The sequence below is a fragment of the Gracilinanus agilis genome, chromosome 1 (genome assembly GCF_016433145.1).
Source record: "Gracilinanus agilis isolate LMUSP501 chromosome 1, AgileGrace, whole genome shotgun sequence".
In the NCBI taxonomy this organism is placed as follows: Eukaryota; Metazoa; Chordata; class Mammalia; order Didelphimorphia; family Didelphidae; genus Gracilinanus; species Gracilinanus agilis.
The window spans coordinates 57,399,059-57,416,236 of NC_058130.1; the positions used below are offsets into that span (position 1 = coordinate 57,399,059).

At 44.0% G+C, this 17,178-nt stretch overlaps 1 protein-coding gene across 1 annotated transcript in view; it reads left to right on the top strand.

The window, feature by feature from the left end:
* Positions 1–17,178, top strand: part of CAND2 (cullin associated and neddylation dissociated 2 (putative)) — a 51,830-nt gene that overhangs the window by 12,192 nt on the left and 22,460 nt on the right. Inside the window, exons 2-7 of the mRNA XM_044667082.1 lie at positions 3,406–3,549; positions 10,782–10,936; positions 12,615–12,738; positions 12,942–13,198; positions 15,661–15,766; positions 17,036–17,175. Of these exons, the coding sequence (XP_044523017.1) occupies positions 3,406–3,549; positions 10,782–10,936; positions 12,615–12,738; positions 12,942–13,198; positions 15,661–15,766; positions 17,036–17,175 (926 nt within the window). The remainder of the gene's footprint in view (positions 1–3,405; positions 3,550–10,781; positions 10,937–12,614; positions 12,739–12,941; positions 13,199–15,660; positions 15,767–17,035; positions 17,176–17,178) is intronic.

A 17,178-nucleotide genomic window follows, 5' to 3' on the forward strand; every position in this document is an offset into this window, starting at 1 on the left:
AGACACTTACTGAGGGACCCTGGGGAGGTCACTTAACCCTGTTTGCCTTAGTTTCCTTATTTGTAAAATGAGCTGAAAAAGGAACTGGCCAACCTGGTCACTCCAGGATCTTTGATAAGAAAACCCCCAAAGGGGTCACGAAGAGTCCAACATGACTGAAATAACTGAACAACTAAAAGGAATAATGGATAGAGAATTCAACTTGGAGTTAGGACAACCTGGATCCAAATTCAGCCACAAACATTTCCTGGCTGTGTGACCCTTTGCAAGTAATTAATATTGTTTGCTTCAGTTTTCTCAGCTATAAAGTGGGGACAATAATAACAGTTACTTCTCAGAGTTCTTGTGAGCATCAAACGAGATGATCAATAAATCAATCCATCTTTAGATTATAAACTCCCTGAGGGAAGGGGCTACCTTTTGCCTCTTTTTGTATCTCCAGCCTGACACATAGTAGGTGCTTAATAAGTGTTTATTGATTGATCTGAGATTATACCAAAATGGAATTAAGTGGGTCCATCCTCTCCATCCTTGCCCTTCCCCAGCGTCTCCATCTTTCCTCTGCACCAGTCCTTCCACCAGACCACAGTGGATTCAGACACAGCTAGAAGTGACTTGAATAGCATTTCTGCCCTCACACGGAGCCTATTTATTTCAAGAGTAGCATGGAGAGGAGGGCTTTCTGCCCCACGTCCAGAGATAAAGTGACTTGTCCGGGGTCAGTAAAGGAGCACAATTGAGAGTCAAGCCCAGGTTCCTCCACTCAGAAATCCAGAGCTCTTTGCACCACACTATTATCCACCATGACTCTTTAAGGGACGGACAGCCATTGGGGATCCAGAGAAAAGAGCTACAGATTTCAAGTTGGAAGGGTTGGCTTTCCCTCTAAAATCTCGCACTTACTGCCTGGACCCCCACGAACAAATGATTTACCTCCATTTCTATAAAATGAGGAGATGTTTTAGATTCCTCCCGAATCAGAAATATAGCGATTTTTATGGACAGCTAAAAAGAACCATTTATTAAGTGCCTGCCCTGTGCTTGCAGTCGTGATACAGAGACAAAAACAAGGCCATCCCAGTCCCCAGCAAACATGCATTCTATTTATGGGGGGAAGAGAGGGTGTTTAGGAGGAGGGATTAGTCACAAATATCCTGCTGTCGAGAAATCCAGAAGATACTGGAAAAAGTCCTTTGGATTTGGCAGTTGATAAGTCACTGGTATGAGTAAGCCAGATTTTAAGAAATTGAGGGGTGAGTATGAGATGAGAACGTAGAATGGAGACAGTGCTTTGTTTTGTTTTCTTTTTAACCCGTACCTTGTATCTTGGAATCATAATGAGTATTGGTTCCAAGGCAGAAGAGTGGTAAGTGGTAGGCAATTGAGGTTAAGTGACTTGTCCAGGGTCATACAGCTAGGGAGTGTCTGAGTCCAGATTGAACCCAGGAACTCCCATCTCCACGTCTTGACTCTCTATCCACTGAGCCACCTAACTACTTCATAACTTTTTTTTTTAAAGGAATTTTGGTTGTGAAAAAGGAGATACAGGAGAGGATAGCAAAATGAAATACAGGCTCTTTTAAGAGATGGGAAGATCTGGGCATGTTTATAAATGGTAGGGAAGGTGTCCGTGGGTAAGAAGAGACTGAAAATTAGGGAGAGAAGGAATAACTGCTCCCAGAGGAGATAAGGGGTTTGGATCGAGGGTTCAGGTAAAGGGGAGAGGAAGGAGAAAGTTCATCTTGTTCTGAAAGACCGAGGCTAAGGAGGAAAGAATGGGGGACCGATACGGTAAACTCGAGTGGGAGTCATAAAACCTGCTTTCCTGACTGGCCTCTTCTCCATCCTCATCTTTCTTGGCTTTACTGCTGCCCTTCACACTGCTGACCCCCATTTCCCATCTCTAGGCTTTGGTGATGCTGCTTTCAGGCCTTTGTTTTGTGATCTCCATCCCCTATCTGGGTTGTCGTGACAACAATCTGTCTGTTCTCCTTCTGCTTATCTGACGCCTCCTTGGTTGACCCGGGGGCCTGGGGATGTTTAGTCTGGAGAAGAGAACCTTAAAGGGGGGCACAGGCAAGTGTCTTCGGTACTCAAAGGGCTGTCTTTGGGTAGAAGGATTAGGCTTTGGCCTCCTGCAGGTGGAAACTGGTCCAGAAGTCAGTTTTAGCTGGATGTCAGACAAACCTTTCTAACTGTCATCATTGTTGTCATTCAGCCACTTTTCAGTCGTGTCTGATTCTTTGTGACCCCGTTTGGGATTTTCTTGGCCAGCATACTAGAGTGGTTTGCCATTTCCTTCTCTAATTCATTTTTACAGGGAAGGAAACTGAGACAAACAGAGTTCAGAGACTTGCCTGGAGTCATTCAGCTAGTAAGTGCCTGAGGTTGATTTGAAATCAGGAAAATGAATCTGTCTAAAAATGGCCTACCTTTTGCGCTGCCTAGCTGCGCTGTGACTGTTCTAACAATGAGAGCTATCCAAATGTGAGCAGGCTGCGTACAGTAGTGGTGTGTCTTCCCCCTTGAAGGACTTCAGAGAGAGGCATTTGTCAGGTATATTAAAAGTGGGGATTCATTTCATGGGTTAGTCTTGATGACCTTAGAGGTCCCTTCCAATTCTCAAATTCTGTGATTTAAAAAAAAAACAAAAACTTCTTTTTAAAATTTTATTTTCTCAATTACATGTAAACAAAAATTCTTAGCATTCTTTTTAAAAATTTTTTTGAGTTCTAAAATCTCTTCTTTCCTTCCTTCCCTCCCACTTCTTTGCGAAGGCAAGCAGATTCTGTGATTATATGACTTTATTACACATTACTCCCCTCTGTGTACTCTCAAACTGGCCTATTTTCATCCCTCCCACATGATCTTCCATTGCCCAACACCGTCATCAGGCCTGGAATACATCCCTCTCAAGCTTGCCTCTTAGAATTGAGGATCAGCTCAGATGACACCCTACATGATCCCCCCTCCCCGTTGTTCCCTTCCTGCACTCACCTACTGAATTTACTTTGTATACATTTTACAGTGACTTATCCATGTATATGCTGTAGAATATAAGCTCCTCGAGGGCAGGGATTGTTTCCTTTTTGTTTTTGACTCCCCGGGGCCTTGCACAGTGCCTGGCACCATAGCAGACACTGCTTGAGTCTATATTGAATGAATCAATGAAAGGATGAATACCATTTGGTCTTCTAAGGTAGCCTTGTGAAGTAGGAAGGGCAGACATCTCCAGGTTACAGATGAGGAAACTGAGGCTTAGAGAAACGAAGCAGCTTGTCCATTGTCACCTAGCTAGTAGATGTCAGGGGCCAGACTCAAGCTCCATTTGTCTCCTAACTGCTCTTTCCACCATACATTCCCATAAAGCCAGTTGAGCTTGCTTAAAGCTTCTTCTCCTTGTAGATTCATGGCCACCAATGACCTGATGTTGGAGCTGCAGAAGGATTCCATTAAGTTGGATGAAGACAGTGAGAAGAAGGTGGTGAAGATGTTATTGAAGCTCCTAGAAGATAAGAATGGGGAGGTGCAGAATTTAGCAGTCAAATGGTGAGTGGCAATCTGAAGAATGGTCATATGTTCCCTGAAATAGCCTGGAATGTTGAGTTAACCACGTTGAGACATGAGTGAAAGGCCTCAGACCTGGGAGGAAGGAATCTCCTGTGGGGAAAGTGATGACTCCCAACCAACAAAGTTCCAGGAAGCAAAGAAGGGGAATTCTCTTCTTTTTTATTTTATTTTATTTTTTATTTTTTTTAAACCCTTAAATTCTGTGTATTAGTTTCTTGGTGGAAGAGTGGTAAGGGTGGGCAATGGGGGTCAAGTGACTTGCCCAGGGTCACACAGCTGGGAAGTGTCTGAGGCCAGATTTGAATCTAGGACCTCCTGTCTCTAGGCCTGACTCTCCATCCACTGAGCTGCCCAGCTGCCCCCAGAATTCTCTTCTTTAGAAATAAAATGCTTCAAATTGATGGGTGAAGAAGGGAAGACCATTATTTAGTTCAGATTGGAATGGTTGAGGTTGAAGTGTGACTTTCAGAGGATGGGGAAGTCAGGATGTTAGAATGGCCAACTCTTCAATATTTCACCATTGTCAGATATCTTGGGACAAATGGTACCTGAATCTCGCCCTGACCCGTTTGGAAAGTAAGGCTTGGATGGGCCAGGGCTGGAGCAGAGGACCCCAAACAAAATCCTGGGAATGATGTACAGAAGTGATGTCAAACGCAAATAGAAATGGATCTTTGTGGGCCACATACTGACTTAGAAAACTATACATTAACATTATCTTTGTTCTCTTGTGTTTTTATTTATTTTGTGAAGCATTTCTCAATAACAGTTTAATCTCCTTTGAAGGATCTTGAATTTGACACTTCCGATGCATTTCCTTCTCCATACTTGAAAGATTCTGAGCCAAGATAATTTCCCCCTTCTTCATAGCCTAGCCATTTGGTTTCGTTGGAGATTCATTTATGGTTTCTCCATTTAATAATACCAATTTTTTTTTCCCTCCATGGCCAAGTTTGGTCAGTTTACCTTTTTTAATTAACTTAACTTATTTGTTACAATATAACAAATTTATATGATATATAATATACATATATTACATGTATATATATAATATATAATATAACAAATAAATATAAAATTGTCATATTAAAATACCCTGTTAATTATCTTCCTCATTCCTTTTCCCTCATTAGAGAAGTGAACAAAAGGATATGTGTATATATAAAACTATGTCTTATTTCTATTTATCGGTTCTTTCTCTGGAGGTGGATATCCACAAATCATTCTTCAAACAATATCTTTGTTGCTGTATATAATGTTCTCTTGGTTCTGCTCGTTTCACTCTTCATAATTTCATGTAGGTCTTCCCATGGTTTTCCACAATTAACTTGTTTATCATTTCTTATGGTGCAGAGTATTCTATGACAATCCTATGCCACAGCTTATTCAGCCATTGGTCGAGGGGCATCCCTACAATTTCCAGTTCTTTGCCACCACAAAGAGAGCTGCTATAAATATTTAGAACATATGGCTTCTTTTTCTTTTTCTCTGACCACCTTAGGAAATAAATCTAATAGTGATATTGCTGGGCCAAAAGTTATACACAGTTTTAGAGCCCTTTTGGGTATTGTGTAATTTGAATCCATTACCCTAAAAACTACGATCCCCAGCAAAACGACTATTCCCAGCACCCCTCTCACTTCCTGTCGTTACGTGCTGACCTAGACAGGATATAAATTGGGGGGAGTTCTGGGTCTAGCCCTCTTTTCTTCCTGTCAGTGGTTCTGGTGGTGCAGGCTTTTTGAACAGGTAGAAAAATTTAATCACGGGGTTCTATCTTGTCAGATAATAAACTTTATAAAACTAGTACCTTAAGTATTGAACATTAATTTAACTTGTACAGTATAGGTCCAAATCATTCTCCAAAATAGTCAAATCAGTTCACAGTTCCATCAATAATGTATTAGTGTCCCCATTTTTCCACATCCCCTCCAACACTTGTCATTTTTCCTTTTGGCATTTTGGCCGATCTAATAGGTACAAAATGGTAACTCAGAATTATTTTGATTTGCATTTCCTTAATCAATACATTATAACAATGAAGCGCATGGAATACATATTTTAGGGAGCAAAGGAGCTGGATTCACAACCAAGAATAACCTACCCAGCAAAGCTGAGCATTTTCGTACAAGAAACATTTCACACCCACTTTCTAACCTTCATATCCATCAGTGATACTTTGGATCTTTCCTTTCCCTCCCTCTTCCCCGGATTCCACTAAGTCTGTGCTCTGAATGGTTTGTCCAGGGATACAGAAATGGGTTTACGTTGGTCTGTGGACATTCTCTGATGGCATAAACTTACAAGCTGGTTGGTGGGATTAGGGATTCAGTGTGGAATGGAAGGAGAGAGTGTCTGTGGCCAGGACTGGGGGAAAAGGTTAGTCCTTGATCATTGACACTCTTCAGCTTGTCAACATTTTCCTAAAATGTCTCACCCAGAAGCCAACACCATACTCAGATGAGTTCTTATCTGGCCACAGGACAATAAGACTGTCACCCTATTTTTAACCCCAGTAAAATCAGTCTGTCAGACTATTGATTTGTCCCAACTGATGAATCCATTTAAAACTCCTGCTTCTTCCCAGAACAACTGTCTAGTCCATCTCCTCTCATCCTGTAATTGTGATGTTGAATTTTTGAACTCCAGTCTAGGGCTTAACATTTATTAGAGGCAAAAAGAATCTTTAAAAAAACCAAAAAACCCTTATTTTTTGTCTTAGAATCAATACTAAGCATCAGTTTCAAGGCAGAAGAGAGGTAAGGGCTAGATAATGGAAGTTAAGTGACTTGTCCAGGGTCACACTGATAGAAATTATCTGAGGTCCTGTCTCTAGACTTGGTTCTCTATCCACTAATTCACTTAACTGTCCCCAAATATAATCTTATTAGATTTAATACTTCATTCTAAACTAAGGGTGCTTAACCTACGGTTCAAGAAGTTGCTTTTTAAAAAGGCTGATAACTGTATTTCGATATAACTGGTTTTATTTTATGCATTTAGAAATATTGGCCTAAGGAGTCCCTAAGTTTCCCCAGACTGCCAAAGAAGTCCAGGTCAACAAAAAAGTTATGAACGCTGATTCTAGACTGTTGATCTGGTTTTTAGGTTCTGTTCTGACATTCAGTATTTTCACTCTCCCACATAACTTTGGTATCAGCAGGTTCCATAAGCACACCATCATTCAAGTCATTAATAAATATATTGGAACAGAACAGGGCCAAAGACAGAGCCCTGGGCCACTTCATCAGAGACCTCTGTCCAAATCTATGATGAACCATTCATTAATCATGGTTTCTTAGGCCTGCTTTTTCCACCAATTTCTGAATCCATTCAGCTGTCTGCTCCCTTGGGTTGTGTCTCCATCTTTTCCATAATACTATGGCAAATGATCAAAAGATGTATAGAAATCTAGGTGGACATTTACCGTCTAGAAATCCAATTTTTAAAAATGGAAATAACCATCATCTGGCCTGACTTGTTCTTGCCCCACTCATGCTAACTCATGGAGTGGTTCACATTTCTCATTTCTCCCAGAACATCCCTTTAATGATCTGTTCTAGAATTTTGTCAGGCATCCATCAATCAGCAAGCACAGATTAAGCAATTTCTATGTGCCAGAGATCACTTCTTGGCACAGTGGATAGAGAGACAGGTCTGAAGTCAGGAAGATTTGCCTTCCTGAGTTCAAATCTGGCCTCAGGCATTTACTAGCAGTGTGACCCTGGGCAAGTCACTTAATCCTATTTGCCTCAGTTTTCCCATCTGTAAAATGAGCTGGAGAAGGAAATGGCAAATCACTCCAGGGTCTTTGCCAAGAAAATCCCAAATGGGGTCACAAAGAGCCAGACATTTCTAAAAGGAATTAATAGTAAATGTGCCAAGCACTGTGGTTCCTGCTTGCAAGGAGCTCACATTTTAACAAGGGAAGCAACATTCAAACAACTTGGTACCTACGACTATGAAGAATAATCTGACCCCTTTTTGAAAACTGAGATAACAATCGATTACCTAAAGGCCTATGGGGTCTCTCTGGCTCTCCTCTGGATAATCCTTCCCGGATAACTTCCTCTTAATCTTTTTAGACTCCTAGTCTAAAGATCATTCTCCCTAGAAGAGAAAATGAGCAAACTGCAAGTTGAGTCATTCTCTTTTCTCTTCATTGTCATTTTATTTAATTTTTATTGTCTATTTATTTACTTATTATTACATATTTCAAAATCAAAATATCTTATAAAAATTTTATATCAATAAAAACAAAATAAATTTGCTTAGTAAATATATATATATATTTAACTTAGTTAATTCCTTAGGATTCTGAGATTATAGATTACGAGTTTGAAGGGAACTTCAAATTTATCTAGACTAGTGGTATCAAACTTAAACAGAATTGGAGCTGCCTAAACCATATATAAAGATCCCTATGGGCCTTCTGTTGAGTTAGAAAAACAACATATTACATTATTTACTTTTATTATGTTTACTTTTATTTACTTTTGCTTTTATTATTATTCCACATTATTAGCATCACAGTTTACATTCATTATAATTAACGTGATTTTCTGTTGTATTTTCATTTATTTTGTTAAATATTTCTCAGTTGCTTTTTAGTCTAGTTCTAGCCACATTGTTCATCTGACATTGTTGATCTGGACCAATTTCTACATAACAAAAGATGAGGAAACAGGCCTGAGGAGCTGAAGTGACTTCCCTACAGTCACAAGATTCAACTCGGGGCCTTTAACTCCAAATCTAGTCCTCAGTGTCTAATACAGTATACAGGTGGTGAGAAAGCTGGCTTTGGGGGTTAAAATCCTGTCTCAGCTACTTATTACCGGTCTGATCCTGGACAAGTCACTTACCTTGACTAGGGCCTCATTTTCCTCATCTGAAAAATAAGAGAGGTTGGACTCATGGACCTCCAAGAGCCCTTTGAGCTCTAATCACTGAGCCTGTGAAGGAGAATAAATAAATGAAGATTCCCAGTAAAGCCTGGAAGATGGAACGACTTTGAGGATGCTTTATGCCTTCGTTGGTGCTCTTCTGACCTTCCCTCAAAGCCTTTGTCAGGATTCTTTGCTCCTTTAGTTGCCTTCCCTCTGGGACTCACATGGGGACAGTTATTAGCATGTGTTCTGTCCTACTTCTGCGTCTCTAGCTTTTCATTATTTCCTTTAAATCTCTCCAGATTTCTTTTTATTCCTCAGACCCATTGGCCTTAACTGGGTTTTTATGTTCCATTGCATTAATAATGCACTGTAGTCTTTTTACCATCTCTGTTGGATGTCTCAGTCGTATTCATTTTGTTGTGACTACAGATAATGCCGCCATGAAAATCTTGGTACTGCGTGTGTTTTCTTTTTAAATAACACTTTGAAGGTATATTTGTCATCATTTATCTTCATCCAGGTCACCCAAATCAATCTTATATTAGCTGCTCTGCTTGAAGCAGAAAGAGTACTCTAGCACGTATCCAAAGAGGTGAAGTCACCCATCAGTGGGCATCGTGTCTCCCTGCCAATTTGGTAATCTGCTTTGGCACTCATTCATTTTTTCCATCTGGCCTACATTCATGAGGAGCTATTGTTTTTATGGAGCCTGTGATTTCATTGATGTAGGGAATTCCCCATGAGAAGACACTCTCTCTATTATCTCCACTATGAATTATGTATTAGCACCTGCCCAGCAACCAGGAGTCCAAAGAGGCAACTGGAGCACTGTTTTGCCTACTGTCACAAAAACCTGTCAGAGGCAGGATTTGAACTCAGGTCTTCCTGACTTGAAGAATACTCCTCTCTATTCATCATGCCAGCCCTTCCTCTCAGTCACTAATAAACTTACAACAAACTTAGTCACTAAGAAAAAGAATAAAAATATTATTTCTGTATTTTCCTTTATGGATTCTCACCAAGATGCCCTCCATCATGTTTCTTCTCTCTCTAGGAGTTAGATCTCTACATAGGTTTTTGTTTTCTTGACACAGAAATTAAACAAATCCAAATACATCATCCATTTTGCATCCGTCCTCCCTTAAGGACCAGGAGACCTTTCTATATAACTTGCATCTGAAACCTCTGTGGGTTGGTTCTCCCATTGTAAGGTGAACTCCTTGAGTGTAGGGATGGTCTTCGATTTTGGCTGATAGTACGGAGTAAGTGCTCAATAATACTCCACCAAATTTTTGTTCCAATCTGTCCCTTTTTGATTAAGATACTCCTTCCCAATACCAGATTCTAATCACGGATCTCATCCCACTCTGAGATAAAATATACATTTTTGTGTTAAGAACTCTATTAAGCTTTGCTATAAGCCAGGTATTTGTATATCAACTTCTGAGGCCATTGTCTGTATTACCACCAATAAATTGCATTTGTTTCAATCTCCATTTTTTTTATAGCATCTAAATACTCAAGGGGCCTAATGATTAAACAATAAATAATGAACAATAAACAATAAATATGGATAGAATTGAACTGAAAGAGAAAGGAATAAAAAGGAAGGAAAGAGTAAAAATGGAAGAGAGATAAGATGGATAATAAAAATGGAAGTAAAACGAATATGGTAGGGGAGAGTAGACAGTGGACTCCCAGCACTGACCCACTCAGGGATGCCATTCCATGTTCTCCTTCATTTAAGCTCTCAGTGGAATGTTCAAGAGTCAAAGAAGTTGGGTTCTAATCCTACCTCCAAAGCTCACTATCTCTGTTATTTTGGATAACTATGTGCCATCTCCCTGGGCCTTAGTTTCCTTGCCTATAAATAAGAGGGTTGGGGGTATAGCTACATAGTTCAGTGGGATAGAGAGCCAGATCTAGAGATGGGAGGCCCTGGGTTCAAAATTGCCTTCAGATACTTCTTTGCTGGGTGACCCTGGACAAGTCACTTAACCCCCATTGCCTAACCCTTACTACTCTTCTGCCTTGGAACCAATATATAGTATTGATTCTAAGATAGAAGGTCAGGTTTTTTTTGTTTTTTGTTTTTAATGAAAAGGTTGGATCAGATGGCACTTTTATAGCTCTAAATCTATGATCCCGATATTCTTACACAATGGCCACCCATAGAAAGACCTCCATTATTTCCCCCAGATCTGGAAATTTCACTGGAGTTCACCGCCCTCAGGCTAATTCTTCCCCTCCGTCTGCCGGGAGGGACCATTTGAAGGTGAGCATGTCTGTTCACATCTAGGACTCTTTCCCTTCTCTTGGTAGCTTGGGCCCTCTGGTGGGCAAAGTGAAGGAGTACCAGGTGGAGACCATCGTGGACACCCTCTGCACCAACATGCTGTCTGACAAGGAGCAGCTCCGGGACATTTCTGGCATGGGCCTGAAAACAGTCATCTCCGAACTCCCCCCTGTGTCCACAGGTACTTATCGAGCCCGGGCCCCTCTGGAGAGAGTCCTAGGATCCCTGGGGGAGCACAAGTTCCTCCATTGCCAAATGGGTTCTGTACTCCTAGGAGCCTAGATTTAGAACTGGAAGCAGTCTGAGAATCCATCAACCCTCGTTTTACAGACTGGGGACACTGAGGCAGAGAGCAGCAAAGGGTCCTGGCCAGCCAGGTCACTAGCTAGTGAGTCGGAGGCAGCATTTGAGCCCATGTCTCCCTGACTCCAAATCCATTGCTCCGTCCAGTACACCATGCTGTCTCCATTCCTCTGCCTCCAGATAAAGCACCACAACCAAATCAACCCAGTCAGTTGGGGGTGCCTCCTCTTGATCAGAATACATCATCTGCACCTGGGAGGAGGATGTGTCTTTGAGGGAGGTTAAACCCCATTCCTTCCTGCTCCTTGCCTCTTGTTAGGAACGATAACAGGCAAAGGGATAATTCTTTGTGCTTCAGTCACGTCCAACTCTTCATGACCCCAGGTGGGGTTTTCTTGGCAGAGACACTGGAATGGTTTGCCATTTCCTTTCCCAGCTCATTTTATGGATGAGGAAACCGAGGTAGACAGATAAACACACACCTACCCAGTAAGCCTCTGAGGCTGGATTTGAACTCATGAAGACGAGTGAGTCTTCCTGACTCCAGACCCAGCGGTCCAATCGGCTCTGTGCCCTCTAGCTCTACATGAGCTCACGGGAGCCTCCAGCTATAATCCCATGAGACAAAATGGAAGAAGAATTGGAGTTTGCAGGAAACAGAGGCTTGGAGTTTGTGACTTAAATAAGGGATCATTCCAGAACTTGAACTCAAGCCTACAGGTTTCAAATCTGGCGCCTTTTCAGTTCAGCCCAGTTGGAGAAGAACAAGTCTCTCCCCACAGGGAGTGAGAAGGCTTAATGATGCTGGAGAAAGCAGGAGCCTGGGGTGGGGGTGGGGGTGGGGGTGGTTTGTGTTTTAACCCAACAGATTCCTCCCAGGGATGCTGGCCTTGCTCGGCCCATTCTGGGAACTCCTGGTTTGGCACAAGCTCCTGAAACCAAACCAGACCATAAGCGAAGCTGGGAACCAGTCCTGTCACTTTAGACTCCAACGCTCAGCACAGTGCCAGGCACCGAGCAGATGCTTAGATGTTTATTGACTATTTAAGAACAAAAAAACAAAACAAAAAAACCCCCTCTGACCTGTTTTAGAATCAATGCGAGTTAGGGCTAGGCATTTGGGGCTCAAGGACTGGCCCAGGGTCCCACAGCCAAGAGGCGTCTGAGGCCAGATTTGAACCCACTAGACTTAGCTCAATATCCTCCCAGCCCCTGGGCTACCCCCTGGTTATTGAGGATCCATTTTTAACCTTGTTCTGAAGCAACCCCATGTAGTACGGCTCATTGTCATCTCGTTGACCAGTCTTCATTCCGGGTTGGTAGCATGGAAAGGGTTGGCAGTCAGGGTTATGTGACTGGCCCAGGGTCACACAGTTAGGAAATATGGGAGGTTAGATTTGAGCCCAGGAGACTCGCTCTCCACCGAGCCTCTCAGTTGCCCCCCAGGTAGGCATTTATCGGGTGCCAGTGCTGTTCACATAGTACCGACCAAGCTGGACGCGGAGCGCCCAGGCCCCGTCGGCACTGCCCCCGTGCCTCTCTGCTCCCTGTTCCAGGCTCCGGCATGGCGGCCAATGTCTGTAAGAAGATCACGTCCCAGCTCACGGGCGCCATTGGGAAGCAAGACGATGTGTCTGTGCAGCTGGAGGCCCTGGACATCTTGTCAGATATGCTGAGCAGGTAAGGCGGCTGGGAAGGAGAGTCCCGAAGGGAGGCCGGGCGGGGTGGACGGAGGACGGTGTCCCGCGGGCTGGGTGCCCAAGAGGAAAGGGGCCGCCCTTGCCCGGGGCTGCTCCGCGGTGGGCGGCTGGTGCTGGGGGCGGGGACTGGAGCCCAAAGTGACTGACCGCCTCGCCTCGCCCCGCCCCCTCCCTTGGCCACAGGCTGGGCGGGTCCCTGTTCTCCTTCCACGCGTCCATCCTGCACAGCCTGGTGCCGCAGCTCACCAGCCCCCGGCTGGCCGTGCGCAAGCGGGCCATCGTCGCCTTGGGCCACCTGGTCCTGACCTGCAGCCCCGGCCTGTTCTCGGAGCTCATGGAGCAGCTGCTGACCGAGCTGGAGGGCGAGGCGTCCGTGTCCACCACCCGGACCTACATCCAGTGTATTGGAGGCATCGGCAGGCAGGCGGGCCACCGAGTCGGTATGGGGGCCCCTGGCGTTCTGGGGGCGAAGGAGGGGGAGCGCGAGGCAGCCCCTGATGAAGGGTGGGGTGGGGGTATGGAATGGCCAGGGGAGAGCCAGGACCAGACTGGCCCCCAGAAACTGGGCAGTTCCTGGGGTAAAGAGACAGAGCGGGCGCTGCGAGGTGCCACAGTAGATAGAGTGCCAGGCCTGGAGTCAGAAGGACCTGGGTTCAAATGTGGACTTGCGGGGCAGCAAGGTGAAGAGAGCCAGGCCCAGGGATGGGAGGTCCTGGCTTGAAATATGGCCCCAGATACTTTCTAGCTGAGAGACCCTGGGTAAGTCACTTAACTCCCATTGCCTAGCCCAGTGATGAGCAAACTATTCCTCTCGGGCCAGATCCAGGCGGTAGTTTGCCCATCACTGCCTTAAGCAACTCCCTAATCACTATGCCCCCACATCCAGATGTAGTGATTAGGGAATTGCTTAAGGCAGTGATAGGCAAACTACGGCTTGGATCTGGCCCGAGAGGAATAGTTTGCCCATCACTGGCCTAGCCTATACCAGCCTTCTGCCTTGGAATCAATATGCAATATTGACAAAATGGAAGGTAAAGGTTTAAAACAAAAATGTGGTCTCGGACTCTTCTTAGCTGCGTGACCCTGGGCAAGTCACTTACTCCCTATTGCCTAGTCCTTATAGCTCTTCTGCCTTGGAACCAATATACAGTAAAGAATAAGATAGAAGGGAAAGGCTTAAAAAATATGTGGCCTCAGACTCTCCTATCTGGACAGGTCACTCAACCCCCCATTGGCCTAGCCCTTGCCCTTCTGTCCTAGAATTGACACTGGGAGAGAAGGTAATGGTTAAAAAAAGAGAGAGACAGAGCCGAGCCAAGCCAAGGAAAAATGTGGGCTCCCTTGAGCCCAGAACATAAAGACAGGGAGGGAAAACAGCTGAGGCCTGCATCTTTTTTACCTCTTCTAATGAATAGCTCTATTTATTCTGCAAACAAGCATTATGGAAACTGTAGCTTATTTCGTACAGAAATACAACTTTGTAGGAAATGTCTACAGCTGAGATTTAAAACAAACAAAAACAAAATCCCCGCAAACTGTCTCAATAAGGAATTAAGATAATGGCAAATAGTCATTTGTTTCCTGGTACTGCTGTTATAATTAGCAAAGCTGTCAAACACTGGGGAAAATACAAGGAAGAACATTTAAAAACTGTGTCGCTTAAGCAGGGAACAGTTGGCTTATTAGGAGTCCTAATTACCCAGGATTCTAAGCAACACGTCTAGTCCAGCTGTTCCATCGAACACTGAGCCCCTGGATCAGGTTCTCCTCTACCCAGAACTACTTCTAAACCTTTCATTCAAAGCTCTTTTGGGTTCCCGTTGCCTCTGGGAGTGACCTAAAAGGGCTTTGATGGGAGATGAATGGGAAGAAGTGCCAGGGATAGGCTATTGTTCAGTCATTCATTTATGTCCAACTCTTCATGACCCAATGGTCCATAGCACACTATCCTCTATTATCTCCTCTATTATCTCCTCTATTATCTCCCAAATTCTGACCAAGCCCATGTTTGTTGCTCCAGAGAAAAGAACAGAGTGCCATAAGCTAGGTGCCAAGGATGAGAAAAGAGATCTAGAACAGTGGCTGGCTTGGCTTGTAGATTCTCCTTTTCCACTCTGGGAACCACTGAGCCCCCAGAGAACTGGACCTAGTAGAGAGGAACAGGAGGGAGGTGGGGAGACATCGTACCCCTGGGGCAGTGGTGGAGTCAATTGGCCTCTGCCCCTTGGCTCTCAGTCCTGAAGACTGCAAAGCATAGTCATTGCATCTTTTTGGGGAAGTAATTTTTATTGATAATTTTTATTTTAATAACACCTGTATTTCTAACTATATTTTCCTCTCTGCTTCTTCCCAAAGAGCCTTCCCTTATAATCTGTATGAACAAGGTAGAAAAAGTTTTCCAAGAAATTAAATAACATCCAAAAAAAAATTTGGTGTTCTATATAGCATCCTTCATCCATGGCTCTCCATTTATGCAAAGAATAATGGGAGAAAAAGAGGGTTCCTTCTCATATCTCTTCTTTAGCATTTAGTTTCATTGCTTTGTTCTTTCCATTCTCGTTGCTGTAGTCATTGGAACATATATTGATTTCTCAATCCATCTCTATTGCTTTCCTGGGCCTGTTTCCTTCACTTTGTATCTTTCATAAGTCATTGAATCTTGCAGAAGAAAGCTCCCAGCCCAGGCCCTGGTCATTTGGGGATGGCAGGCAAAGGACTTGGGGTTTAAGGGCTGCCCTGAAGTGAGTCTAGACCTATTGGTCAAAGTTCTGGACCTCTGGACTCCTGGGATGGAGCAGCCAGGGCTTGGTGGGAGCCTGAGTCCTGGGCCACTTTGCAGCCAGAAGGCCCCTTCTGCTAAGTGGGACTCAGACCCAGACCCTCTCCCTTTTCTATCCTACAGGTGCCCACCTACCAAGGATCGTCCCTTTAGTGGTCAAGTTCTGTGCTGTGGAGGATGATGAACTCCGAGAATACTGCTTCCAAGGCTTTGAGTCCTTTGTGAGGAGGTAGGGGAGCTTCCCTGCTGTCCTGCCTGTCCCTAATTTGAAGTCCTGGTTTGAGTCCATCTCTGAGAGTCTTGTGGGGGCTTGTGTGCTGGTGGGGAGGTTACAGTGGTCCTGGCACACACACCAAAGCTATTCTCTCCCTACCCTTCTCTAGCCCTCTGGAAACATTTTCATTCTTCCAGCCCTCACTTCTGCCCCTTCCTAGCAGTATTTAAATCAGCCTTAGCTATAAGTAATAATAGAGGCAGCTAGGTGGCTTAGTGGATAGAGCCCTAGACCTAGGTCAGGAAAAACTAAGTTCAAATCTGGCCTCAGATGCTTACTAAGCTGAGTGACCTTAGTCAAGTCTTTTATCTTCAATTTGCTTTAATCCACTGGAGAAGGAAATGACAAACCACTCCAGTTTCTTTGCGAAGAAAACCCCATGAACGGTATGGTCCTTGGCATCATGAAGAGTTGGACACGACCGAATGGCCAAACAGCATTAGTAATAACCATAAAGAAAAACGAAAGATCACAGAACCTTGGAATTTCAGTGAAGGAAGGGACCTCATGATAATCGATCAAGCAAGAAGCATTTATTGGGCATCCACTTTGGGCTAGACACTGCTGGATCCTGGACATACAAAGGCTTTAGTAGAACAGTTTCTGCCCTCGCAGAGCTTACATTCTATTGGCCCAGCCCATTTGTGTGTGTGTTGAGTCCCTTCTATGAAATGTTACACTTTTTAAGAACTGGGGCCGTCTTTGTCCTTCTCTGAACTCTTGTAAACATTAGGGGCTCAATAAATGTTTTTTGATTTAATTGACTTGCCAAAGGTCCAGTAACTAGTCAGTGAAGGAAAGGGAAGGAACTAAGGGAGAAGAGGGAAGCACAATGTGGAAAGAATCCTAGATTTAGGGTCAGATCCTGGGTTCAAATCAAACTGTAACTGCCTGGTAGGAAAGTCTTTGTACCCACACACTCCTGGATCTCTGTTATTCACTCTCTGGGTGACCTCAGACAAATTACTTTATGCCACCCACTGACTCCCATTTTCCTTCTCCATAAAGGAGAGACTAGGATTCTGTGGCCAGTTCTGAGCTTGCCCTTCAGCTAAATTTCTGGCTTATGCCTTAGGGGCCAGTTCTCTCTACTTCTAAGGAAAGGATGGGGTTGGGCAGTGAGTCTAGCTAAGACCTCTGGGAACCACTCATTCTAGGAGGATAACAGAAGCCCCCCCTCCCCCTCCCCATTGAGGACAAAACTGGCCATCTTCCCCTCTTCAGGTGTCCCAAGGAGATGGGACCCTACATTCCCAGCGTGACCAACCTCTGCTTGAAGTACCTGACTCACGACCCCAATTATAACTATGACAGTGATGAAGATGAGATGATGGAGACTGAGGATGGAGAAGAAGATGAACAAGGTA